General features: G+C 42.0%; 1 protein-coding gene across 14 annotated transcripts; it reads left to right on the top strand.

Moving 5' to 3' along the window:
• The first annotated feature begins 1,814 nt into the window (after positions 1–1,814).
• c2cd5 (C2 calcium dependent domain containing 5) lies at positions 1,815–27,538 on the top strand. 14 transcript variants are annotated; one of them, XM_086108869.1, is made up of 31 exons: positions 1,817–2,158; positions 3,167–3,275; positions 3,761–3,847; positions 3,953–4,124; positions 4,208–4,303; positions 5,180–5,335; positions 5,730–5,982; positions 8,191–8,348; positions 9,623–9,832; positions 10,900–10,988; positions 12,940–13,048; positions 17,323–17,437; positions 17,556–17,654; positions 18,305–18,416; positions 18,590–18,669; positions 18,759–18,945; positions 19,626–19,790; positions 20,270–20,314; positions 20,794–20,934; positions 21,961–22,024; positions 22,101–22,162; positions 22,314–22,412; positions 22,839–22,928; positions 23,010–23,088; positions 23,535–23,627; positions 23,719–23,787; positions 24,386–24,418; positions 24,716–24,787; positions 26,206–26,402; positions 26,489–26,635; positions 27,078–27,538. In XM_086108869.1, exons 2-31 carry the CDS (start codon positions 3,186–3,188, stop codon positions 27,201–27,203), a joined length of 3,495 nt encoding a protein of 1,164 aa, XP_085964995.1. In that variant the 5' UTR covers positions 1,817–2,158; positions 3,167–3,185; the 3' UTR covers positions 27,204–27,538. The 14 variants fall into 14 exon arrangements, 13 of the variants coding, with proteins under 13 accessions (XP_085965006.1, XP_085964995.1, XP_085964994.1 ...); XM_086108868.1 differs by having other exon boundaries at positions 24,686–24,787; XM_086108875.1 differs by lacking the exon at positions 9,623–9,832 and having other exon boundaries at positions 24,686–24,787.
• The last annotated feature ends 402 nt before the right edge of the window (positions 27,539–27,940 follow it).

The raw sequence follows: 27,940 nt of genomic DNA, 5'->3' as shown, positions 1-27,940 counted from the left end.
TGTACAGGGATGCCGGAATACTATTCAGCATCCAATTTGGTTCAGTGATTGTGGATCAAGTCAGTAACCACGAACCAAGAATGAATATTATCACCAATAATGCTTTGACAAACCAACGTTTTATTATCATAGATCAAATTATACATTATTATACAGGAAGAAAAACAGCAGAGACAACGAACGTTTGCATTGTAATGGCTATATTTATTAGTGAAGGAATGGCCTTGGGCAGGACGCAAACCCGGAAACTGGCAAGGTGCTGTAATCACGCGATACCTAAAATCGTGAACCTCTAGCAGAAACTAAACTAAGGAGCTGGCTGAGCCTTTGAATAATTCGCTCGAATGGAAGCCAGACCAAAGGGCAGAACACTTGCCCGAAAAGATAACTACGTATTTGTCACTTCTGACTTTCGTCAATAGGTGGTGTCTTGTGTTAAAAAAGGAACGATTTGGAACTAAGTTTATTAACATTCACAAATTCTTACAAAAATCAATAACAAACAGCCTTTACATACAAATGCAATATAAAATAGAAAAAAACACGTTTTATTTTTCTTCCATCAGTGCAAATACTTTTAACAATTTATAATGGATCAACTGTGTACAACCTTAACTTCAAACCCTATTGGGCAAATTGAAAGAAATGAAAGTGGCAGTTATTTTCAAGCTTTCATTCATTTTCTACACGTATCCCCATTAAGTTTTGTGAGTGAGCTGGAGTCTGTCCCACGTGCCTTTGGCTGCCGCTGCTCAACCCGTATTGTTTTGTGTTTTTTGTGATTGTAAAGTGTCCTTGGGTGTCTTGAAAGGCGCTTATAAATAAGATGTATTATTATTATTATTATTTGCACTTTCACACCTCGGGAAAGATTTTTTTTAAACAAATTAAAAAGTTCAACAGACGTGAGAATTTTGGGGGGGATTTGGAAGGAAGGTGGAGTACCTGCAGAACACCCTTGCAATCACTGGAAGAACAAGCCAACTTCACATACAAAGAACCTCATAACTGTGAGACATGTGCTAATCACTCATACACTTTCCTGCCCCTTCTGCTGTCCCAGTCTCAGAAAGTCCTTGTGTTTTGGACCTTGCTTGCAAATGCTGACTCTGCAACAAATACAATGAACACTCTCAAAATAATTGTTTGCAGCAATTTTAAAGTCATGTCATGGTAAACACACCTCTCCTCTCACATGAACACTTTGAGATGGTAATTCATGCCTTTGTCACATCCCGGCTCGATTACTGCAATGACTTGACATTTTGTTCTGATTAAATTTTAGTTTTTTGAAAGAGCAAAATGACTTCACTTCGGTTTTACTTCAATCCAACGTCACAAAAATTGCAACAGGTGGCACTCCAATGTCACTGTCAGACGAGTGTCCGTGATCCAATACTGTACATTTCTATGCGCATCATTTGTGTCACGGTGAGATCCATCTTCAATCAACGTTGTCCCGCCATGTTGGTGACAGATAAAGGAGTGTCACTGTGTTCATCCAGTTGACATGTTGGAGCATTTTCTTTTGTGCAAATGTAAAATCTAAGCAGCTTCAAAGGAAGTGGCAGCACATTTAGTATTGTGATGTCGTTTTTAAATTGTAACATAACACACCGTTATTATAAGAGCATTAACAGTTCAGGTAGAGTTGATAAAAATTCTCGCTTCACTTTCCCTGCCCAGTTTGTTCCCCACTGCATTTGGATGTCTGTGTTTATAATTACTATTACAACAACAACAACAAAGTTTTTTCCCTCCTATGTCCCCTTAGGGGCTCCGTAGATTGGTGTCGTCTTTACTGAAAAGGTATCTTTACGAGTGACTATGAAGGCAACATTGTCCAAACCTCATTCATCAATGGGTGCTATCGTTACCACCCTAGCTTCTAGTTACCTTGTCCGATATGCGCTTAGCTCGGACGTAATGTCAAAACAATACCACTAAAATTGTCTTTTGACGTCATAGCATCTGGCGTGCATCCAATTTTGCATTAACGTTGTCCTGCTTGTTGCACTGAGCACTTGCACACCCCGTGTTATGGGAGCCAGACGGACACGGTGGTCTCGGGAGCGACGGGCTGTCACCTACAATGTCCGGGAGAACCAAACCCTCCGCGGCTCTTTGACGAGCTAATTGTGGCTGTCGTAGGTCCGGGGTAAGGACGAACCATTTTTTACAGATTATCTTCGGTGCTTATTTACTGTACGTGGTAGCACTTTGCTGAAACATGGCCGTTTTGGATACAGGAGTTAAGTAGCTTTCTTAGTTAGCATGGGTAGGCTAAAGCCATTTAGCTGGCCATGGCTTTCTTCAACTAAATTACCTACTACATTGTATGCGAGTCGGAAGCGTTTTCGAAAGACGTAAAGTGTCCTCATTGGATTTACCCGGAGTGAATTTTTGTTTTGTGGTGTTGTCCAAAACAAATGTAATTCAAGGACTACTGCAGGTGTCATATACAGGGGGTCCTCGGCTTGCGACGCAGTCTCCGGCGTAACCAGTATTTTACGTAAATCGAAGGCACCGGGGTATCAATATAGTTTGTGGTATGATACGATTTTATGCTTGCGAAATGAAGTCACTTACAGTTTCAAAATTAACAACTTCCTCTTGTTATTAACTAAAATCGCCTATTTACAGTAATTATATGTGTCCTAACTTATAATTTTAGTAAATATTTGTCTGGAAATACCAAATCAGTATGCGCCATAGTGTATCGCTAATCTATGCTTATTGCTAACACAATGTAATAGTAAGCTAATAGCAACAGGAAGGAACAGATGTATGAAAACGTGTCAAGAACATAAATTTAAAACGGCACAATAAAAAACTGTATTCACGTTATCTGAGCATGCCATCTTGTGACCTCGTGACTACATACTCCAACCACCCAGCAAATTAGTTCATTGCGCAATTTGTAACTTGCAAATGTTGTAGTTTCAGTGAATATTTATATTAAACACGTTAAGGGAATAAAAATAAAACAATACAAGAAAACAAAAATGGTAAATACTGCTCTGAGTGCACCCTGTTGACATTTTCTTACATTGCACATCATTTACCACCTCGAAATGTCATATCTCTGGGCTAGCGTAAACTGAGAAACCCCTGTTGTTACATAGATATGCCAACCCCCTTGAATACTAATGTGATTTCTTCGCAGATCAACCTAAATTTGAATCATGCCTGGGAAACTAAAAGCAAAAATTGTGGCCGGTCGCCACTTGCCTGTCATGGACAGAGCCAGTGAGCTTACAGATGCTTTTGTAGAGGTAAGTAAAAAAAGTCCTTTGCCATTCAAGTAGTAATTTTTCTCTGAAGAAGCAATTCTCATGTGCTTTTATAACATGTCTCTGAGGTACATTTGTCAAAATACCCCAAGTATCAAGAATTACACCCTTTTTTAGCTTCTCTGAGCTCACCACATTTTGTCTCATGAAATGAGCAACTGAGCACCCTCCTCCCTGATCTGTGGCTTTTGTTACCCATAACAGCCTGCGGGTGAGCAACTACTATTTGTAGAAGTAGTGTGAAAGGGGGAAAAAACAAGTGCCCATTTAGACTTCAGATCTGTGCATCTCAAAATTCAGATTGGTTAGCTCATGCAGACACTTTTCGTAAATAGATAACAAAGATCCAAATATTTGTGTACAACCAATTAAAAAACTAAAAAGTGACATTTGTCCCCTTTCAAGCTTGCCAGGTTTGTATTTATTCCAACTGAAAAATGACATTGTTTCATCTCTTTGCCATGCAGGTCAAGTTTGGAAACATAACCTTCAAAACAGACGTCTACCCCAAATCTCTCAATCCACAGTGGAACTCAGAATGGTTCAAATTTGAGGTAAAATCTCTAAGAAGAGCTGTTCCTTTAAACAGCTCCTGTGTTATTGTGTATTGAATTGTGTATTCCGTAGTGGAGCCTTCAAATGCTTCTGTCGATGTGTAGGTTGATGATGAGGACTTGCAGGATGAGCCGCTGCAGATCACCGTGTTGGACCACGACACATACAGCGCAAACGACGCCATCGGGAAGGTTTACATCGACATTGACCCGCTGCTGTGCAGTGAGGCCGCCTCCGTCATCTCCGGCTGGTTTCCCATCTATGACACGATTCACGGTACTCGAAGAGCATATACGTGTAATTCAACATGCCTCTCTCCCACTTATTTCATATCCCCCATCTCTGTTATTTGTTGTCAGGTATCCGTGGAGAGATTAATGTCCTGATCAAAGTAGAGCTCTTCAATGACTTGAACCGCTTCAGACAATCCTCCTGTGGAGTCAAGTTTTTCTGCAGTGTGTTTTGACTCGATCTTACAATACTGCTCAGAAAATAATACAGTGAAACCTCTGAAGGATCAACATAATCGTTTTCAGTATGGCTGAGCGATTTATAAAAAGTACCGTAAACATTTTAATTGCGGCTTTTTTTCCCTCTTCATATTGTGATTTAATAATTAACATTTTCAAGGTCCTCTTCCCATGTATTTATTTATTTGTATATTTATTTATTTTACAAACACAACCAATAAATTAAACAATATTACGATAAGCCATATTTATTATAGATTTATTGCACTTAAAATAAAATAAATACAAATGAAGTCCTAATTAATATGAAAGTCAGCACATTTATGTGGTTCAGTTCGAGGTTTGACTTGTAGTCTTTTAAGAGTTCACGATGCCAACGTCCTAAAATTCTACCCAACAAGCGTGGCATAAACATAAATCGGTCAGTCCTAAATTACAACAAAAATGCAACCGAATCTGTGGTTTTACCACTTCATCTTTTCAAGTTATGGGAAACATTGATATAAATAATATAATAATAAAAAACATGGACCAACCTTCTAAACATTTAACTTATCTAGATATGATATAAATAGATTATAAATATACACAGAAAAAAAGGTTGCAGCAGGGTTTTAGTAATCATTTGGGGACTTGAAACCTCTCACCTGTGAGGCAGCTGTACTAACCGCTAACTCACCTTGCCTCTCTCAATTTTGAGCCCTTCAAGGGTTTTAGATTTTAGAGAATTCACTGTATTCAGGGATTTGTGTGCACATGTAGAGACGGCCTGGCCGTCCATGTTCTAATTATCATCCATTGAATGAAAAAGTTGGGCAAAGGAGAGAAATAATGTGTGGCCCTATCACTTGTGCATGGCAGCCTCTTCCATACCACGCTATTACCGGGCGGCGATGGTCCACGGCTTTGTCGAGGAGCTTGTGGTGAACGAAGATCCCGAATACCAATGGATTGACCGCATCAGAACCCCTCGAGCATCCAATGAAGCCCGCCAGAGGCTCATTTCGCTCATGTCTGGTAGGGAAACAAATATGATCTCCATTTGTAGACCATTGTTTCCCAAGGCACAAAAGTGCCCGCGCAGGTTAATACTTTTAACTTGGCACATTTTAAATTTGGAATGGTTTGAAATGGTCAAAAAATGTAGAAATGACATTTACATTTTGGCTTTTGACATTTAGAATATCAATTGCAGTAGATAGAACCTGAATTTTTTAAAGTTGAAATGTTTGAATCAGTCAAAAAAATGTACAAATTAATGACAAGAAACAAAAAAAAAAAGTCAATTTTGGCCTCTTATTTAGAAATGTTGAAAACTGTGAGAATCACTTTTCCAGCAGAATCTAATTTCAGATGGTTGTTTCTTTCTTGATTTAAACCCAATGTTATTAACACCTGTATGTTGCCGTAGGAGAGCTGCAGAGGAAGATCGGACTCAAAGTGCTTGAGATGGGAGGGAATGCAGTGGTGGGCTACTTGCAGTGTTTCGACTTGGAGGGAGAGTCGGGCCTGGTGGTGCGGGCCATAGGTACCGCCTGCACTCTGGACAAAATCACCTCCGGAGTTGCGCCCGCCACTGCCATCGCCAATGCCACCACACACATGCATCCCAGCACAGCTCCTGCTTCCAACGCCTGCAATTCCCCTTCCAAGGACGGAAAGGAGTGAGTAGCAATCCAGCATGTTGAATAAATGCAAGTGTGCCACATTTGGGGATGATAATGAGCATGCGAGGGAGAGTGTGCAGACAAAATGCCTGTCTTCCACTGTGTGTGCGCGCTTTGCTATTAGTCACCTGTATTGCGTTGTGTGACAGCACACAGCATCCTGAGACACACACGTGCAGTCTACAAATATACACCCTGAAAATATTACCTTCCCTAATCCGTCTGCTCGCACATAGCTTGCTTGCTCTCAGCTCTGCATGCGCTTGTGACATGTCTCATACCGTTCACAAAAAGTTTCTATTATTTAGTTCCCGGGGGAAATTTGAACTTAAAAGGTGCATTTAACATTTACACGTGAAGTTCATTTAATTGTTTCTGAACGTTAATGACACATCTTGACATCTTGTTAGCCCTGTTGTGTTTTGCATCCCTCTCGTGCATGTGGCTCACATGGCTTGGAGAGAACAAATTTGTCCCTTTTCCACCCTCTCTTTGTCTGTTGAGATGATCTGTTGTTGTTTGTTGTGTGCATTTCTTTCCTTCTTTCCTCCTCTCTGGCTGCACCAGGACTGATACGATTCTTACTGTGTGTGGCCATCACGACTGGTCGTTCTCTCTCTCTGGTTCTCTCTCTCTCTCTCTTTCTCTTCTCCTACTGTGTGTCGTGCTCCTCCTCGACCCAGGTCTCCCTTAGCCCATGGATGCCGCTCCACCCACAACAGCCCAGTGCATTCGGCGTGCAGCGCGCAGAGACTGTCCCAGAACTTCTCTGTCTCTGTGCCCACACTCATCTTCTCTGGTATGCAGAGGCAGGGAAGGAAGGAAGTCAGTTTAGTGGGGTCGAAACCGTTTTTTTTAAATGTGTGACGAGGAAAACGTCGCCTGTGTGCTATCATTCAATGCCAAGACGAAATGACAGAAGCTGTTAGATTATCTGATGTCAACATTGCAGTTGCAAACTCTTCTCCTTGTCATTTTAATTGTGCCGAATGACTTGTGATTGACAACTTTGTGATTGCCCAGCATTTCAATTTATGTCACTATCAGAGTCTGTTGCTCAGCCCAACTCAGTGTTGACCACACACACACGTAAGGATTTGCCAGCCTATACCATTAGCTGTCGACCACTTGAAATTCTTTAATTTTCTCAAAAATTGACAGGTTGGCGTGTTTCCGGTGTTCCAATATAGGACAATATATTTGCGGTCTGTCGGGCCGAGAGATCAGCGACAGAGCCATCTTACAACAGCTGCCGATCTGGCTATTGATTGCAAAAGGAAGAAATTGCTCGAGAACGGCCCAATTGTCGCTCTGTGTGCACCTTGCTTGAGGAGACATCTAATCTTCTGTGATGTTCATATGTACTCTAGGTCGTTTAAATGCTTGATAAAGAAGACATTCAAGACTGGATAACTTCCTATCTTGCTTCCTGCCGCATGGTTCAGTCAGTTTAGGGGCCCTTATTATTATTGTGCTACAGTGTAATATACCCAGGGCTGTTTGACAGCAATGGTGGTGGTTATAATCGTCTTACTTTGTACTTAATTTAGGCCTGTCAGGGTGCTGCAGTTGTTCAACCTCCATCATAATATTAAATGCCGTGTTATGTTGCGGGTCAACCTGACCCATTTAAATGTACAGTATGAAGCCTTTCCAGTATTCATTTAAAAATACAGTTTTAACCTCTATTTTTCTTATTCAAATCTTCATTGAAACGTGACCTGTGAGAGGTAACTCCCCCCCCCCCCCCCAACCTTGATTGAAATGCAATATAAACCATGTTATGTTCCTGGGTCAACTTGACCCAGGAACTTTATTGCGGCTGTATGAGGAGCGTTCAGTAAAAGGGAATTGTTTTGATACAGCCCTCAAGAGTACCAAGAGAAGTGTTGACCTGTGCTTCAGTCCACAGGGACACATGCTTCAGAACATCCTACTTGTGTTTTGATTGCTTTTTAATTCGTTTTGTGTGTCTTTTGATCTTTCTGTATCTTTGTCCTACGTTTGCTTTTCACACTTGCTTTGTTTCTTTTTTCTTTTTGTTCTCCAACCATGTGTAGCACCTCAATCACACCTCCTGCAAGAACAAACATTTTCCACTCATTCACACACACATGCAGGGTGAGGCTGTGACTGATTGGGGGTGTGTCTTTGTGTGTGTGTGTTTGTGTGTGTGTGTGTGTTTGTGTCATATTCTCCCACCAGGCCAGTATTTGGTGAGGACCTTCCCTCGTCATCCGGCCCGCTCACCCCTTTCAGAGCCCTCCCCAGCAATCCCTTCTCTCCTGCCCCCTTCTCCCCCCCCCAAGCCAGCCGCCAGTCCTCATCATCAGACACAGACCTCAGTTTGACGCCCAAGACGGGTAAGCACTTGAGGCATCACCCCCATCAATATGTATAACACCCCCCCCCTTTTTTTTTTCCACCCCCACACCACTCCACCACTACACTGAGGTGCTTCTCTGGTGTTTTTCCATGTTTAGTTTATTTCTTATTATGATCATTTTTTTGCATCTTATTCTGTCATGTGGTCCATAACCTGTGGTGAAAACACACGAGATGTTTGTGCATTAGTTATGGGTTTTTGTTTGTTTGTTGTTGTGATGTTTTCAATGAAGCACAGTGTCTCTTAAGTAGATTAAAACCTTGGTTACAAGCGTAGTTCCAAGTGTACTGTAGACAGACCGCTCTTGCCCCTTTTCCACTGCATAGTACCTGGTCAGCCCATTGCTTTTCCATTGGTACTGCTTACAGTAGCCTGACATGGCAAAAATACTCACACTCTATACTTGGGTAGAAGTCTGGAAAAATACACAAATGCTGGTAGAAGTACTTTTGTTGAAGTACTGATTCGACTAGTTAAAAAACTAAATTAAAAAAACACCCACAGGCTCTAAAATGTACTCCACTATAAAAGTAAAAATGAACCTGTTTTGACAGTCGAGCTCGACTGTTTTCTTCCCACTAACTAAAGGACAGGAAGACGCTGACGTATTCAACAGCCAGTCTCCATTCATACCTTCTGTTGTCAACTCATCACTGACTGACGTCAACGCAGCAGTAATAGGGGTGTTCACACGGCAACTTTTACTCCGGTGTGGTACCGGGGCTGACCCCTGTGGAGCGTTCACACGTACAAAGTTATACCGGTGTAGCCCCTGAAAACAGCTTAAACTGGAGCATATTTAACCCTGCTCAGGAGGTGGTTTAAAAATTTACCTAAATGCTAGTTTGCGGGGCAGCACCAATATAAAATGGGACGTGTGAACGCTACAAATGTCACAATTACTGTCAATAATTGTAAAAAAAAAAAATTCAGTCTTTCAGGCCATGAGTGTCAAGCAAACCAACGAAATAATGAATCATGGTCGGAATTGAGCGTGTCCTCTTGTACCGTGTGATCACTTATTACACATTCTTAGCTCCCTGCACAAACTAGTTAATAACGAGCCGTTTGCAACCTCGAATGTCAGTTTCATTGTAAACAGTGGCCCACCTAAAGAGCTAAGCAGAGCAAGGCCAAACTGAAGCAGGCAGCGGAAAAGTGACCGTAAGATATCCGCCTCCATCTTAATCCTCATCTCCTCACCTCCTGAACTTCTTTCCTCCCCGTTGCTCCTGACTTGGTGCTTGTCAGAGGAGCCTCAGTCCGTCAGGCGCAGGCCGCGCATCTTCCTCTGCCCCAGCTCCCCTGTCCTCTCCTCATCTTTCTCTGGCTCAGCGTGTGTGGGTGTCTCTGGGTCCACCCCGAGAAATACCAACCTACCCCCTCCTTCCTCCACCCACTCTGACTCTGCCCTTCTGAGAAAGAGTGTGTCCTTCACGGAGGACTTTCTGCTGCCCTCCGGTACAGCTTGGCTGCCATGTGTCATTTATGTCACGGAATTGGAATAACAACACAAGTGCAAGTGACATCTGTCCACTCACCATTAACTCCGCAAGCGTTGTCTAACAGTCCCCGCCCACGTTAGTGTGGCATGAGATCATCCTGTGTGCCTTTGGAAATTATGACGTCTCATTTATTTGGTAAAAAAAAAAATTGTCACTTACTACTAAGTTACAGATGTGGTTGTTTTTAAAGGGCTTTATAAACAAATTTGAGTGAAGAATAACTATAATATGATTAATAATTTTTTTGTTCATTTGTCTACGCCAGTTATGAATAGTTATAGGCAGAACAATTAAATGCCCTTCCACTAGAATGCAGAAGATAAAATTAACCTGTGTATTCATCTTTTGCCAGTTAGGCAAATCTGAATCTTAGCTTTTTGTTTGATTAAACTGGACAGATTTAATATTAAGTGAGTAAATTGAAATGTCAGTATATGTCATTTTTTGACATTTTTACTTGGCACGTGTACTGTGAGATATTTGCACCCATGGCGATATATTTGAGCTGCAGGGTCAAATTACCTAAAATTACATCATACAGACATGTATGAAAAACAGTTCACACAATGATGGCCGTATTTGACACATTATTAGTGCGAACAAGCCATCAGGTTAGGTAAACTTAATTTGATGTTCTCTAACCTGTTGACTTAAAATGTCCAACTGTTGCATTTTTTTCCCCTACTTTTGTTTTGTCTTAAGTTTCTGTTCTAACAAATAGCTGAACTGGAAATACACAACAGTTACCACATTTTTTGTGAGTAGTGAATGTACCTTGACTCAATAACTTATTGAAACAAACAATTACAGTATCCCAATATGTAGCATGACCCCCCCCCCTCCCTTTTCTTTTACTTTAAGGCTAGTTAGTACAGGCTTGTATGAAGGCCAAAGGAGCTGGTTTCCTCAATTGTGTGTGAAACATGGTTGCTTTGACTTGTCCTAACATTTACATCACACTTTTGTTCACGTAATCTCGGAACTGGTTCTCGAGTGACATGAGACTCTCTCTTCTGTGACCAGGAATGGGCAGTGGGGGCAGTGCCGGCAAGGAGGCAGGACCCCTGAAGACGCTGCTCAGACAGCAGACGCAGACGGCTCTGGAGCAGAGGGTACGTTGATCCATCACAATTACAAATACATTAAAAAAATGGTTTGACTTAGCATGCACACATTTGTGTAATAATTGAGGCAACTCAAGATGTGATTTCCTCTCAACTTTTTTGTTTATTTTGGAGGGGGGGGCAGGTGTGTGCAAGAGCAAACATTGTTCTCTTCTCTGTTCCCTCAATGACCTGTGCTTCACAGGGAGCATCCTCCTCTGCGTTGTATTTAAATGCCGGGGTATGTCGAATGGGAGTCGATCTCTATCTATCCATATCCCCGCGTAACCCTCTGACAAGCTGACGGCCACCCCCACCTATTCTACCCTTCACTCTGAAAAGACTCGGGTGGAGGGTTGGACAGGATGTTGTGTGGCCTTCAGGTTTGAAAGGGTGCGTGACTGTGTTCTGGACTCCCCTCCCAACCATCATCAAACTTTTCCTCTTCCTTCTTGACTCCTCCCCAGGACAGGAATGACCACACTCATCTCATTCTTGCCTAGCTCAGAACCTGGACGGGCTGTTGGTCAAATTTAGTGTTCCATGTTCAATGCCGGATTAGAAGAGAGCAAATCTTTAATTGTTCTCCTAATCCTGTTTGCCTACGACACATATTCATAACATGCACTTTTACGTTTGGTTGATTTGGCCAATTGTAATCAGCACTGCAACATAGAATGAATACCAAGAGGCTAAGTATCTGCCCAGGTGTTATGCATGGATTTGCATAATTTGTTTGACATTAGACAATACAGTATACAATTGTAGCTTCACTTGATCAACCATTTATCTCAGTCTCTTCCAGATCTGCTTGAAATGCCATACAGGTTTGGAGCAAGTAGATATTTTGCATGGTTAGGAGAGGGGGAGTACACCACTCCTGCTGCATGTTGGCACATTCCTAACCTAAACTGACATATCCAGTACGGTTTAGGTTTCCGTCTTCTCCGAGTTTACCCATTTAGAATCAGTTCAAGTGAAGACGTTGCTTTTGGATGGCAAATTGAACTTTTCCATCCTACACCTTAGGTTATTCATTATACCCGCACAACCTGCCAAGATCAAATAAAAGAGCTGTATCAAAAAGATCTGTCTTAACTTAATAATGCCAAGTTTTGGGTGAATTTGACTACATGTTAAATTGATTTGGTTGTATTTTGCTTTGGATAGATCCGCACTGTACCGTATTCTGACTCTTGTCTATCAGCTCAAGCATTTTAGGCTGGATTTACACTGCATAATATAAGTAACCCAACTGTTATTTTATTTAGCTTGTAAGTAGCACAATTCAGATGTGCTACATTGCAACCAAAACAGAAACAAAGGCATGGAATTAGACAGCGGCAGATCGAAATCAGGCTTCTTCTTGGTGATTATCTCATTTTTTATTGGATAAATATCAAAAAGCTCAAATTGGTTGAACCTCACTGATGCATGCTTGATGATATCAGATTCAAAATACACTGCTGAATGACGTAAACGCACCCACATCTGCCCAAATAACAATACAATTATTGATGTTGGCCAGTGAAGTAATATGGATGATATGGATGAGTCAGCCAGAGCCCATCTGAAGGCTGTGTCATGTTTATTATGTCTTATTAATTTATTCATTGTTTACTTCTGAGTTGTCACTGCCCAGTGTTAATACTGGTGGAGTTCAGTGTAAATCGAGGCATATTGATATCGGGTATGTGTCATTTGAAATGCACATGAATTTAGAAAATATCATTCAGGTATTAAATCAAAATTGATCTCTTGGGCCTGCAGTGTAGAAGCAGCCGAAGAAGGGGAAAAAAAGTATGCTGGAGTGTACGTCTGCACCTCTGGGAGTAACCACACTGATTCGCCTATTATTGAACTTTGATACAGTTGCTTTATTGTGTCCCATTAGAGACGTAAGTAGATCATGTCTTTTCTTTTTTCTTTTTTCCACAACTGGTATTTCTCTTGTCTCCAGGAGTTCCCGTTTTTCACATTGACGTCTTTCCCACCTGCCTTTCTGCTCCACGTGGGCGGAGTTGTCAGCGCTCGCTCAGTCAAACTGCTGGACCGCATACACAACCCCGGTTAGTTCCTGAACACAACCAATTGTGGTCTAGTGACCCAAAAACATTGTTAGACTTTCACTGAGTCTAGTCATGTCATTGTTGAACAGCTTTTTTTTTTTCTTCCGTGTGTATATTTCTACTTGTTTGGTTACTCTAAAGTCACAGCATCATAGTCTTGTAGTTGATACGGGTGAAAATGCTTTCAGTCACAGAGGGATGCTGTTAGTTAGTAACATTCCAGGCAACAACGGCTAGCATCCACTGTACAGGTTTAATGGATAAGGCCACTGTCACCTTGTGTATTGTTTAACTGGCTGTTGATGTGACATGTGACAGCTCAATGTGTGTGCCATCGCCTGCCGTGTTACTGTGTGTGTGATGATCCTTAAGAGTTGAGGCACTCTACTGTTAAGTGGTGCATGGCTCCAGTCTGTTGCCTGCTGCTGCTGCTGCTTCTGTGTGGTGTTTTTGGCTGCAGCCGGCACTGGGCAAGCTGCCAGATTATCTTCGTAGCACTCGGGTGCTTCATCAGGTACACCTGCGCAATCTAATGAGATCCAATATGAGTGCCATAATCAAGAAATCATTTCCTCACAAAGATAATTGGAAGCCAAAGTACTGCATTTGCAGGGTTCCCCCACCATATCACACTTGGTTTGCTCCCCGGATGTATCATGTTTTTGGGGTTTTTTTAATTCCAAGAAAATTAGTAGCCAAGCAGATGGCAGATGACTTTGGTACGGACCATTTTCAAGTGTATGGAAACCAATTGTATCGATGAAAACTGGGACAAAATGTCACCACCTCAGAAAATATACTGTATATAAATCAAAAAACGTACTATGCGTAATTTAGGGATTATCCAAACCCAGGTTCCGCTCTACTTAATTACTCGCATATGGGGAATGAAGTGCCACAGTTGCATATGTACTGATTAGCCATTTATTGAACTCTGTAAGAACAGCACACTCATGGGGAAGCTGCTTAACGTCACAGCTATCACCTAATGTAATTGAAAATTAAGTTGTCACCACTTTAAGTGTACGTATTGGTTTCCCAATTGGATGTGATTTGATTTTGCCGGTGTACCAAATAAGATGTGCAATGTGTCTCTTGGTCACAGCATTTAGAGTTTGAGTAGACTTTTCCAATCAAATGATAAGAGCCACCTCAATAGTCATCACGGGAAGCCCAACAGATCAATTTTAATGTTTCTTTAGTCTTAAATGCTATTGCGGTTGTGAATGCTGAAGGCTGGGTTCGGACAACTATTTGGTTGCAGGGTCAGTGCGAAATTGATTGTCTTGTGAAATAAGTGCTAAGAATATTTTCTATACTTAGAATGACAAAAAAAAATATTTGATTTGATTGTTGTTTCTGTATCGAATTATCCTTTTATTGTACAACTGCATGTGGCCATGTTTTCATTGTTTTTTGCAAATAGACAGACGTTATGAACTGATTTTTTTCGTTCAGAACTGAACTGACCGTGTATGCAGTTTGGAAGGCCAGTTGATGCCATTTTAAATGTTGGGATGTTGGAATATCTTTTGTTTGTTTGGTCAGCAGGACACAATTCAGGAAAGCCTTTGATTGTCATTCATAACTTTACTTTTATTGATATTGTAAGGTCAGTTTGTACCTGGAGACAAAAACTTCCTCTTTCTATTATGTTATTTTCCCAATGAATGCATAGTAAGTGTGAAGTAGCGCTGTCTGTTTGATTTCTACGAGTATAAATGGAGTGCTGCTGTTGTGTTGTTAGACTGTCTCTTCTCTTTTTCTCTCTTTCTCTCTTTCCTGTACTAATGGTCTGATCTGGCCCAGCCTTGGGTAACACGCGCTCGTACAAACTGCTAGACTGGAATAGTGTCACGGCAGGTATTCCCCCCCCCCCCCCTTTTACTGCTCTCACCCACGGGAGTTTTGGCAGCTCAGTGATGTGGAGGCTAGTTTGGTTGTCGATTTTAAATCCAGTTGTCCTCCTGAACAATTCAGTTCTTGCCCTGCATAAAACTCAGTGAGCTGTCATCTCCTCTCTCTTTATCTGTGTGAATGCGTGTGCGTGTGCGTAGAGCTGAGTCGAGCATGTGCTGTGCTCTCACCCCCTCCCAGCCTGGCCTGATAATTTCCCCCCGCACCCATTCCAACCATCCGGCCGGCTCATCGTGCTGCAGCTCTCCCTTAATGTTGTCCCTGGATCTGTCCTTCTGCATTGTGCCCCCCCCCACCCCCCCACTCACTCTCCCCGTTGAGGTTTAGGAGGTTGACAAATAACCACTGACCAGGCATGTGAACTCCTAAGTCACTGGGCCGTATTCATGTGGCGACAAGGGAGGAGCAGATGGGTGAAGGGAAAAGTGACGATTTAGGAAAATTGGAAAAACAAGGAGTGATTGGGATGCAAAGAAAGACGTGTGCTTTGGGGGATAATAACTTTAATTACCATGGACCTTGGTGGATGAATATGGCCCGCCTCTGCTTATAAACGTGCAAGTCAGTGCCTGCGTGACAGTTTGCTTTTGGTTTGCAGGAAGCCGCTTGTGGGCTGGATGCCTGACATTCAGTCATCGGCCTTCATTTTCTTCACTTCATCTTTGATTCTTTTCCCTGCTCCCTCTCATGGATCTATTCCAATAATCCTGAGTTTTATCTCACTCAGCATGTGGACCAGTGGGGTGCGACTCAATACTCTGTTGTAGCTCCCTTTATGCGAACCAGAACTTCCAACTATTACAAGCATCATCCACATTTAAGAGCTATAACTGCCTCATGAGACTATTGAAACACACCCATTCATGATGAAGGCTTGATTATAATTTATGGATAGAATTTTCATCAGCCTAAATTCTCCTGATTTAGCCACACAAAATCTCCTTTCCCGCAAAGTGGGCTGAGAAAATGCAGAGCAAGGCAATATGAATGATTATCCAACATTTTATACACAGAGAAGAGGTCCTCTGTTTATGATTGACTTCTGTTGCTTTGGTCACAACATAACCCCAATATGGACGGAAGTTGGGATGGGCCATAAGTCCATCAATCCATCAATAACCTACACTAGGAGTGCCCAACCAGTCGATCGTGATCAACCGGGTAGATCGTGCACTGGTCCCAACCGCAAGGCTGGTATGGGGAAAAGAAAAAAAAAGTCAGCAGTTTCCAATCGCAGTTAGCGATATATAGATATGTCTATATTTAGTTTATAATCATTCGAAGAAGTCCGTTTGATCTCCAATGCACCGATGGCATTGACAAAGAAAGGGAATCTGGAGCAGCATTTTCAAACAGTTCATGTGCGATACGATCGTGATTATTTTATACTTCACATGCTACAAAAGTGCATCCCAGCCTCCCTTTGTCCGGGGTCCCTTGAAGGTTGACCGTGATATTATTTTTTTCGCTTCTTTTACAAACTCGGAAAGCTACCTGCCTTGTATCTACTTTATTTTTTCGGGTTTCCTTCATATTAGGGTCTCTTATGTCTATTGCTCGTCATGGCGTGCGTACGTGTAAGCTGGTCAAACCCAGGAGGTTGGCTTCTTAAAAAGCAGATCTTGGATCAAAAAAAAGGATGGACACCCCTGAACTACACTAATGCAGTAGTGATATTGTGATTATTGTAAATACTTGTTTGAAAAACTAAAAACAGAACTTGTGCTGTAAACATCACCAACATTTGTTTTTGATAAAAATGCACCAGACGCAACCATACATGCGGTATGTAAGACTCTGACTGCTATCATTTCATTCATAAGATCCAAATGTCATAATCACAGTAAGTCTTTGCATGAAAAAAAAAAACGTCTCAGGTATGAATGTAAAGTCATCTTAAAAAGAAGCAGAAGAGGTAGGGCCTTAACTGAGCACGTCGCCTTATGCTGCGTGACCACATATTGTAATGCTGCGTGCTGTTCCTAATCTTGAAATGTCATTAACCGAGGACCCCGTACAAGCAATTACAGGTAATCTTCTCAGTTGTGTTCGCCTTCATCATGACCATTGTCATTCTCGCCTTTTTCTACAAAATGATGAACATTCATTTTGTCCTGCTTTGAAAACAGTGGTACTCCACAAATAACCAGAAAATACAAGTCGCCTGTTTATTTTCTGGTGCTCCGAGTAAATAAATTGAGACCACACCAGAGAGATGTGTGTCAAATACCATGTTGGCATGTTTGCTTTTCGACAGTCAGGATTAGTGTGTCTTGTAGATAACAAAGTCTCATGAATGATTCAGTCAGCGGTCATGTTTCGTGTTTTGCTGATTGAGGCGCCGTGTGTTTTTTCAGATGAGCCAGAAACCCGCGACGCCTGGTGGGAGGAGATACGACAAGAGATCAAGTCTCATGCCAAAGCTCTTGGTTGCCATGCTGTCGTGGGGTATAGCGAGAGTACCAGCATCTGGTATGGACTGTATAATCATCCCAAGTAAAACGGTTGTTTTTCTGGATGTATGCCTCTATTTTTTTTTTTTACCCTCACTTAATTTCCTTTTCCATCTCTCTCATGCCCCCAAATGCAGCGAAGAGGTATGCATCCTGTCTGCGTCCGGCACGGCAGCCATCTTGAATCCTCGCTATATGCGTGAGGGCTGCTTGGACGTTGCAAGCATGGACCACAGGTGCTTTTGATCCCCAGTTTGTCATGTCCACTATGCACAGTCTAATGTTGGCTAATGCAAAGGCTGGCGGAATACAGTCGGAAACAAGAGAAAAAGGCTTACATATTTGTCACCTGTGAAATAAATGAACAAACGGAGTGTTAAAAAATATATATTTTCAAGTCAAATCCAACTAGGCATGAAATTGGATGTCTGCTTTAACCCGATGTTTTTGCACCAATATTTTGAGGTACCCTTGTTTCTAGGTTGGATGAACATTTCACCCTTGAATGATATACTTCGATACACATTTTGTTCAAGTCTGGTACAATTTGTCAAATGTAAGAACACCTGTGTAAGAATTCAGTACTCTAACTCAACCTCGTTTAAAGAAAAAAAAAAGTAAGTCTCACTTTTCAGAGATGGTTATGCCAGACTTCAATTTGAATTGACACTGTGTTAATGCAACAATATGAAGGGGTGATCTGCACACTTGGGTGACTGCAATAATCTAAAAGTTATGAGCATTATCTTAGTAAAATAGGATGGGGTTTTTTTCACATCTCTTTCATTGGATTTCATTAATTTGATGAGGTACTGTCTATAAAATGTATCTGTTCTGTGTGTGAATTCGCTTGTATAGTCTAACAACAAATTGTCACCTACACCAGGTTTGAGGAGCCGTCTCCCTCGAGTTGCGGCTTCTGTCACATACCATACGATGAGTTCAACATGCCCTTTCCCGCCCAGCTCACCTCCTGCTACCTCTGCAGACGACAAAAGGTCTCAAAGTACATTTCAGTTGTTTCACAGTGTTGAAATAAAATTGATTCCTTGGTTAGGGCCTGAGCACTATCACTGGAGTCACTGTGTTTATTAAGACTTCCAAAGAATCGGTTGCTTATTTGGGGCCCTCAACATGCTTGCGTCTTTTATTGTAATGATCTTTTTGCTAGGTACCCGATGTTCTGTTCACAACAATCGACCTGCCATCTGATGCTGCCGTCACGGGGAAAGGCTGTCTCATTCAGGCCAGGTATGATACCTCCCAGCAGGCTGGGAGCAAGCACATCCATCCTTCACTTGAGTCGATGCAAGTTAACAGCAGTGTTTGTTACCTCGCAGACTATGCCGTCTGAAGAAGCGAGCTCAGGGGGAGGTGAATGCCACGGCCATCTCCAACTTGCTTCCATTTATGGAATACGAACTGCACACTCAGTTGATGAACAAGCTGAAGCTGCGCAGCATGAACGCCCTGTTTGGCCTTCACATACAGATCAGCGTCGGCGAGAACATGCTGCTGGGTCTGGCCGTAGGTCCACTTTTTAATCAAATACAGTCACTTCCGTCTTGAATAGTCTCAGTTCACTAAACAGCTATTGATAGTTTTATGAAACCCTGTCTTCCAATATTAGCCATAAAATTTGCCCATTGGATGGGTTTGATCCAAAGAAATCATAGTATTGTTTTGGCGCCACCTGGTGGTATCATGGTGTCAAGGAAAGTATGTCGAAGATAAACTGAGATATACAGTACCCGCACACACATACATTTAGACATAAGGAGTGCTTTGCCACCATCCTGTGACATCTAAAGACAATCTCAAACATCTTTGGTGCCACTCGTGGGGTTTGGCTTGTCACGGCAGTTTTTGGTCTCGATCTCCGCGATTGTTAATAATTTTTATTCCCCTCTGAAACCAATCCCCAGCCATTTGCTGAAACATATCAGTGGAAGACATTACATGAGACTCTTAAGTGCATGTACATGGGTAATTGTGGTGCATTTTTTAAATAATCAAATAATCTATAAGATATTTCTTTTGAAGTGTTTGTTCTAAAATGAGTTTTAAACGATAACTGTTCTCGGATCATGTTTTTTTGCATTGGGGTTGTCAGTCACTCTGTCACTCTGTTTTTCACTCTTCGTAGCAGTGCCCTGTCCACTTATTTATTTTATTTTATTTTTAATCAAAAGTCTCTATGTGTTCAGTCTGCCACAGGAGTGTATCTGACCGCCCTCCCTACACCGGGAGGCATTCAGATCGCAGGGAAGACTCCGGGTGACCTGAGCAACGAGCACCACATGTTGACCATCCAGAAAAGGATCAACGACACCATCGCAAAAAACAAAGAGCTCTATCAGATCACGCCGCCGGTGAGATCCACTACACTCACTCAGAGAGCCATTGATCTCTGCTTTATACACCTTATTTTTCATAGAAGCTCTTTAATATATTAATAATATATACATATACATTATGATGTCAGTTTGCGGATGCCCGTGTGTCCCTTTGGATGTTGGTTAACAACTATTCTACATTTCATACTAAAGCTGGTGTTTAATAACCATATTTGGCACAAATTCTTCATTTGAGTGGAATGTGAGCTCATTCCTCACTCTGAATTAGGTTGTATGTTCAAAGCCGACTGGACCCTCCAATGCCTTGTGGAATTTGGGGCCTTGCTAGAATTGAACACTGCAGCTCCCCCTGGATACATTTGACAGAAACATTGTCCATAATCTTTTGTGGGCTCAAGTCTTCATACATTGCTCTACAGTCTGTCATCTGTTGTCTCTGTTCTCTGTACGTCCTGAAAAACTGACCCCCTTTTATTTCTCTCTGGTCATTAAAGAAATTATTTACCCTGGACCCTGAGGTGCTCAGCGACATAAACATGGTACTGATCGCTGTGCGACACGGCAACGCATGACAAATGCTTCACTCTTGTTTATCACAGCCTCTACCAACACTTCACCCCTTTGTGAGAGCCGTTTAACTTGGGGCCTGGGGAGGGACGAATGACGTTCGGGAGCGGGCTACATGTAACCCACCTCAGCTGCCTCTTGGGGCACCAGCTTGAGCCATTGTGACTCATTGTATTTGTTAATTATGACCATTTTCCCTGCCCATTCATCCTGTGTGTGTGTGTGCGTGTGTGCGCGTGCGTGTGTGTGTGCTACTCCAGATCTATTTTCAAATTAACACCAGTGGCCTGGTGACTGATGGTGGTATGTGAGTGAGCATGTGGTGTGTTATTAACATAGTCCCTCTACTGATGGAGGTGTGGGGGGGGGGGGGGTGCAGTGGTGTCCTACTACATAAATTACTCATACCAGCTCGGCTGTTTTGTCTTTTTTTTTTTTGCTTATTTCGTAGGAGCTGACAGAGGAAGTAGTGGGTTCTCCCATCCCGGAGCCCAGACCACGAAATAGGCTGTTCCGCTCCCACTCAGAAAGCTCAGACGAGCTTTCAGAACTGGACCTGTCTCACGGCAAGAAGGATGCTTTTGTCCTGGAGGTGTGTGCGTTGGTATGAAAGTGAGGTGATTAGTGTTAAGAGCTTGACTAAGTTTTATTTGTATATTGCTGCTGATCAGGGGTGAGCAAAGTATAGCCTGAGAGCCATTAGCGCACATATTTTAATGACCCATTTTTTAGAGTAAAAAGCTAAGTTAAAGATACAAATATTATAGGACTTTTGACTTATTTGAAAAAAAAATTGGGGGGAGGGGAATCAAGAGTGCGTTATTTTTTTAAATTAAAAATACAAATTATTACAGAGGCGGCCCGGTAGTCCAGTAGTTAGCACATCGACTTCACAGTGCAGAGGCACCGGGTTCGATTCCAGCTCTGGCCTCCCTGTGTGGAGTTTGCATGTTCTCCCCGGGCCTGCGTGGGTTTTCTCCGGGTACTCCGGTTTCCTCCCACGTTCCAAAAACATGCATGGCAGGCTGATTGGACGCTCTAAATTGTCCCTAGGTGTGAGTGTGGGCGTGCGTGGTTGTTTGTCTCTGTGTGCCCTGCGATTGGCTGGCAACCAATTCAGGGTGTCTCCCGCCTACTGCCCGAAGTCAGCTGGGATAGGCTCCAGCACCCCCCGCGACCCTAGTGAGGATAAAGCGGTTCGGAAGATGAATGAATGAATGAATGAATTATTACAGAACTCTTGATTTTTATATTTCCAACAAAAAATAAGTTCTGTATTGTTTTTTTTTTTAATCAAGCATCCTATAATATATCACAGCAATGCATTTATTCATTTTGTGTTAATTTAATTTAAAAATGTTTCATTATTATAAACCCTGAAATTTAAATATATTACAGTAAACACTCCATTTAAATGCTTTTATTAATTCATTTTAATTAAACAATTTACAAATGAGCAAATAAATACATGGCAATTAAACATTGGACAAGCTTTTGCAAACTTAGCTATGAATAACCTGGACCATCTGTTAAAAACAAACAAAAAGAAACCAAAACAAAGAAACAAAAAAGTCAAATATGGTCCTTGATCACTTAAATTTATCCACCCCTTCTATAGATTGATGACACCGATGCCGTGGAAGATATTCACTCCCTACTCACGGATGCCCCGCCTCCCACGGGTATGTGACCCGAGTCATCATTACAATGCACCTTTTGATCCTTAATCCCATGCTCACGTCATTTTTTTTTCCTTAGGTTTCCACAGCTGCAACACTGAGGTCATGCCTGGGATTTACAACTGGACTTCGGGAATACAGGTCTCTCGGCGCAATGCTCCATCCACCATGTGTAGTTGCACAGCATGAATTGCCAAATACGATGTGTGTACCTTGCTTTAGTGCGGTACACACACACGAGATGAACAAAATTGAAAACCGTTCAATTGTAACTTGTGATTTCTTTTCCCAGATGTTTACATCAGTGAGGGTGCTACGGTTGAGTAATGCCAATCTCACCAATCAAGGCTTGAACAAAATCTTCACTGACCTGTGTGAGAACCTGCTCAAGGTGTGTGTATGACAAATACAAGTGGCACGTTGAAGCTTTATTTGCATTTAGATTTTTCTCACGAGGCACAAGAGTAAATGAAATAAAATCTCTTTTGGGGACAAACTGTTGCCATGTGAAAATCTTGAAGTGATACTTAAACATTTGGAACTGTCGTGTAAAACGAGACATAAAAGCAATTCAATCTGGGTTTTAAATGAAGACATACCAAAAAGTAATTTCTGTTGGTCAATTTTTACGAATGCTCATTAATGTGTAAAAATAAGTTAATTGCTGTAAAATGTCAAAATATTTTAAAAGCAAATTGTTTCTTGACAACAAGTGGCAAAGCTTATACCGGAGACAAATTCCTTGTGTGTTCTACATACTTGGCCAATAAAGATGATTCTGATTCTGATTATGGTCAATTTGTTGTGTTTATTTCAGAGTTTGTACTTCAAGTTGCGCTCTATGATCCCCTGCTGCATTTGTCATCTCAACTTCACCGTAGCAGTGCCGGAAGAAGAACTCATCCAGGTGAGTGAATATCCTTGACGCATATTTACAACTGCAAATCCTCTTTTCACACTTGCACTGAGTTGTCCGTCTGCTTGGCAGGTTGCTGTGACGGCGGTCGCCATGACGTTCGACAAGGACCAGACCCAGGAGAAGCTAGCAGACAGGCCCATCACCAAAGGTAGGTCCCACTTTGTGGGTGCAAGGATCACTTGTTGGTCAATCATTTAAGTTTGCCTTTAATTTCAAGTACACATTGGAAACTCTATAACGCTGATACCACTCATTAGCTAATGCAAATTTTTTGGCTTTAGGCTTCATTTTTTTTTTTTTTTTTTTCGTGTTGTCCATCAGGGAACCCAGGCTAGGTGTAAGCTGCTCAAATGGTGTAAATGGTAAATAGGCTGTCACTTATATTGTGCTTTTCTACCTACTGGTGACACAGCATCAGGAGCAACTGGGGGTTCAGTCTCTTGCTCAAAGACACTTGGACATGGTCCCCCGGGCAGAGATCGAACCACCAACCTCTGGGTTGAGAAACAACCACTCTATCACTGAACCATGTCACCCAATTGTGATATCAACACTTGAATGTTCAAGTAATGTGTGTCTGTGTGTGTGTTTCAGGGTGCAGTGAGACTGAAGAGCAGCTGCAGTTCCCCTTGGAGCTCTGCGTCGACTCCCCTTCCGCCAACACGCAGCTGCCGTCAAAAACCTCAGGTAGGATCAAGCTTTCTTCTCAAGATTAACCTCACGCAGCCTTTGTTTCACTAACAGGCTTCGTCACCCATTTCCTCCGCTAACACCTCAGGTACAGTCTCTTTACTCACTCCGGCTGCAAAACTCTGCCAAAATCAGCTGGTTATTGTGCAAACGGAAGGTAAATGGTCAGTGATGTCACGTTGCAGAGTTTGGTCTCATCTGTTGTGAAACTAGTGCATAATAGTGTCATGTCGTCTGATGCAAATCTGTTTTAGATTGAGCACAATCAGGATGGATTTACACTGCTCGGTTCAAGTGAGACGATTCTGATTTTTTTTTGTTGTTGTTGTCCTCCAGTGGCTCATAAAGAGAAAAAGAAAAAAACCCCGCATGGAGTCAGATATCTTAACATTAGAATCCGGTCGGAAATACAGTCCAAATACACTGCGTTACAAAGTCTAAATATCTGATAGTCAAGATTTGTCGATCACCGAATAGGCAAAAATATTTTCGATGGTGGACAATTGAGTAATATGAAGAGTTAGTCCAGGCCACGCCCAACTCGAGCGACTATGTCACCTTTATGATATAATTGTTGACTCCTATGTTGTCACTGACTGCTGTCCCTTAAAATATACATGTATATAGAGGAAAATCTGACATTGACATTAAAACATAACCTGCAGTGTATATCCAGCCCTGGAACATGAATGGACATACACTCCTTGCGTATTAATCCCAAAGGAAGACTTGGATGTTTGTGTGTCTGCCCATAGGTGTCCCAATAAGTAGTGCTGTGTCATCCAGAGGTAAGCCCCACCCCCAAAGCACTTTCATATGTATCCACCCTGACCTGCGTCCTACCAAAACTACAACACAGGCTCATTTTTTTGACTGACCATCCTAATGTCTCGGACAGAAATATCCCACATGGCTCCAGACCTCATCCACTTGTGTTCTTTTTCTGTTCTTCTTTTTGTTTTTGTTTTTTTGTTGTTGGTTTTTTTTCTTTGTTGTCTTTTGTGTGGTTGTGGGTTTTTTGTGTGTGTGTGTGTGTGTGTGTGTGTTCTCTCCAGCTACCTCCGTTGATTACGGTTCCTTTGCAGACAGATGCAGCACCTGGCTAGAGCTGCTTAGGCTGAAAGCTCACACCATAAGACGAGGATCAGTTAAGACAAGTAGGAGGACACAGTCTCGATCACACTCCGCTGGTCACGTGCAAAGATACAAAGCACACACATACACAAGCATACACTCGCACATGCTTCTTGTTGGATAGTGTTTAAGGCTCATCCCTCATTGGGATTTATCCAGTCAGCAGTTTGTCTTTTTGATGATGGGAAATAGGAGTTGTGATTTGTTTCCCAATGCAAAGTTTTCCTTTGCAGATATTACCGCCGTTTGATCTCTGTCAAAATATTAAGGAAAGTTGCACTCTCAAGCCACAATTTTAGGCACACTTGCACACTCTGAGACATGCAAATACAGATAGCAAGTGAAATTCACTGTCATGTTTGTTACCTGAAATAGTGATGCCTCATCAGTGGGCACAGTTTTTGGCACACCCCCCAAAAAAAAAAAATCAAGAAAACTGAATTGGTGAATGAAAGACAGTTGCACAGTACTACATAGTTCTCGGTCTTTGCAATTTTCCCAATCATCGTCAAGCTTGTACAATGTACAGTGCTGTGAAAACGTATATTTGCCCCCTTCCTGATATCTGTGCTTGTTGCATATTTATCACACACAAAGGTTTCAGTTAATAAAACCAATTTTAATATCACACATAGACTACCCAAGGAAATATAAAATGCAGCTTCTGAATGATCATTTCATTAACCAAGGGGGGAAGAAAAATATTAGTGTGAAAAAGCAATTGCTCACTGTGTTTTTTTTTGTTTTTTTTTTTGTTTTTTTTTTTTTGCTTGATTGAGACAAGCCATATCACCTAAATTCGCCCTTTCGCGTGCGGGCTTGTGCATTATTCTTGTGCCTGTCTCAGTTCCTAGCTGTCTACATTCGTTTCCCATCGCGCCGGGTCCGAAAGAGTTGTCACCTTGTCGTTTCCCTGACACAAGTTAACGTACATCACAGCTGTTCCCAGGTCTGCGTGTCTGTCTGCAGACACTGTAAACTGTCTTGTCCGCCTGTCACGCATGGAAAGTGATTGTCTGACCACCCGCACCATCCACATGACTGCATGTGTTTTAATAGTTACATGTACCCACACTTTTTTGTTTGTGACATCACGTTTCATGAATCCCAAAATTAAATTAGGTTTGGTGAAAACCGCATTTCCTGCTTCAAAACATGATGTTCTATGCGGCCTCACCAGTCTTGAACACCATAGTCTGATTAATTTATTCATAATACTGTATATTGCTGTCAACGCTTAGTAAAATGTAATGATAAATAAGTTCCTTTTTTTTTTTTTAATTATCTGCTTAGAGAGATTATCTTTTTTTTTAATGCCACTATGTAATCTACCCACTTTTCTACACAATTATGCAACGTTATAACCTCAGTCAGCAACAAATAGAGCTTCCTTTAGCAACATCCCTTGCAAATGAGCTTTTTGCGGTCTGTGAACCTTCAGTCTCATCACTGGAGCGCTCCAGTCCGCTGACCGAGAGCCGGTCCCGCTCGCTGCGCTCCAACCGCTGCTCATTTGGAGGAAGCTCGGTCACGGTGGTGAAGATGACACCGCTTTCCTTTCTCCCTGGTACACGTGTGGTAAAATACTTGGGGATCATCAACATGTTCTTCATTCGAGAGACCACGTCCTTAAGAGAGGTACGGCCAAAATGACTTGACTCCTCCCGCCCCCCCAAAAAAAAGGTGGCTCCAGAGCTAGTCTTGTGTGTTCTCCACCTTTACAGGAAGGCGGCGTGAGCGGCTTCCTCCATTCGTTCGTTGCAGAGGTGTTTGCCATGGTTCGCGCCCACGTTGCAGCTTTGGGGGGAAATGCCGTTGTGTCTTACAGCATGAAGGAGTGTGTGTTGATGGAAAATCCCAATAAGAACCAGGTACACACACACACACAAAGACAATATGGAAAATGTACTTCTTAATTTCTTGTATGAAATATAGTGGAGCCCTGCTATTGATGCACTTTCAACCGTTTATTGAACGGGACAAACAGTCAAAAGGATGAACACAAGAGGGCTAAAAGGCACACGAGCAATACTCAAAACTACAGTACATACAGTGATGACACTTCATAAACCTAGTTTATTTCATTATATTTTTAATAATGTTTTGATATAATACTGTGCTATTTTTTTTAATTAAAAACATGACCAAAAAAATAAAAATTGGGAGTATTGGATGGTTGCTAGAGATTAATGGCATGTGACATGAGTAAATAGTTAACTGGCTCACAGAACAAATTAGTCTGAAGGCAAAGTACTGCTGTACCGTCGGATTTGTTCCAGTGTTATAATCCACCCATTTGTGTTTGTCACACAGGCTCAGTGTCTCATCAATGTGAGTGGCGATGCCGTCATCTGCGTGCGGGAATTGGATCAGGAGCCCGCGTCTTCCGCAACAAGCCTCGGACAAGCGTGCACGAGCGGAATGGAAGGGTCCACATGACATCTGCCATCACTCAACCGCAATAGTCTAGCCGTCCAAATGAGAGCAAGCTTCAGTTGCCTTAACTCTGTCAAATATCCCAAAGTTTGGATCATGCTTTTGAGAAGCAACACATGCGCACAAAAGAAAATTACAAATACTGACATGGATTTTTGTCACATGAGTATTTCCACACACCACAATTGTTAATAATAACAGCAAAAGAAGAAGCATCTATTCTCTGCCTGCTAGTATCGTTCAGGTTTGCTTACCAGCTATGACCACACACTCATTTTTAACATCTAAAATGATTTAAAATGTTAAAATCTCCACACGATGATGGGGGGGGGGGGGGGGGGGGGACTCATTGTGTTCTTCATGCCCTTATGGTATGTGTTGTACTCGAGATGACACCACACACGATATTTGACCAACAATCGCTCGTCTCCTTACCCAATCCAGATATGTGTCATTAGTACCAAGTTTGAACTGGGAAGGGACAGCATGGTGCCACAGGGCATCCACACTGCCCAAAGAGAATTCGCAATTGTTAAAATGGCACAGGTTTAATATTAACATTTTTCATATCTGATCATTTTCCGAGCAGATCTGGGAGAAAGAAAACCACGTACCGTACCCCGCACAACAGGAGAATCGTTCAAAATAATCTTTTGCGAGACAACGCAATTACATTGGTCAACACATTTTTAATCCGAGATGAAACAAAAAATGTTTGCGCTGATGCCCTCTTTTTTCCC

The sequence above is a fragment of the Hippocampus guttulatus genome, chromosome 4 (assembly GCF_054856545.1).
Source record: "Hippocampus guttulatus isolate MCC_2025c chromosome 4, RoL_Hgut_1.0, whole genome shotgun sequence".
Lineage (NCBI taxonomy): Eukaryota > Metazoa > Chordata > Actinopteri > Syngnathiformes > Syngnathidae > Hippocampus > Hippocampus guttulatus.
This window is presented reverse-complemented; position numbering and strand designations above follow the sequence as displayed.

Coding starts and splice junctions, on each gene's coding strand:
- c2cd5 (XM_086108868.1), top strand. CDS start 3,186: ATGCCTGGGAAACTAAAAGCAAAAATTGTGGCCGGTCGCCACTTGCCT. Junction 17,655..18,304: donor GTTGCAAGCATGGACCACAG/GTGCTTTTGATC, acceptor CACCTACACCAG/GTTTGAGGAGCCGTCTCCCT. Junction 19,791..20,269: donor TCTATCAGATCACGCCGCCG/GTGAGATCCACT, acceptor TGGTCATTAAAG/AAATTATTTACCCTGGACCC.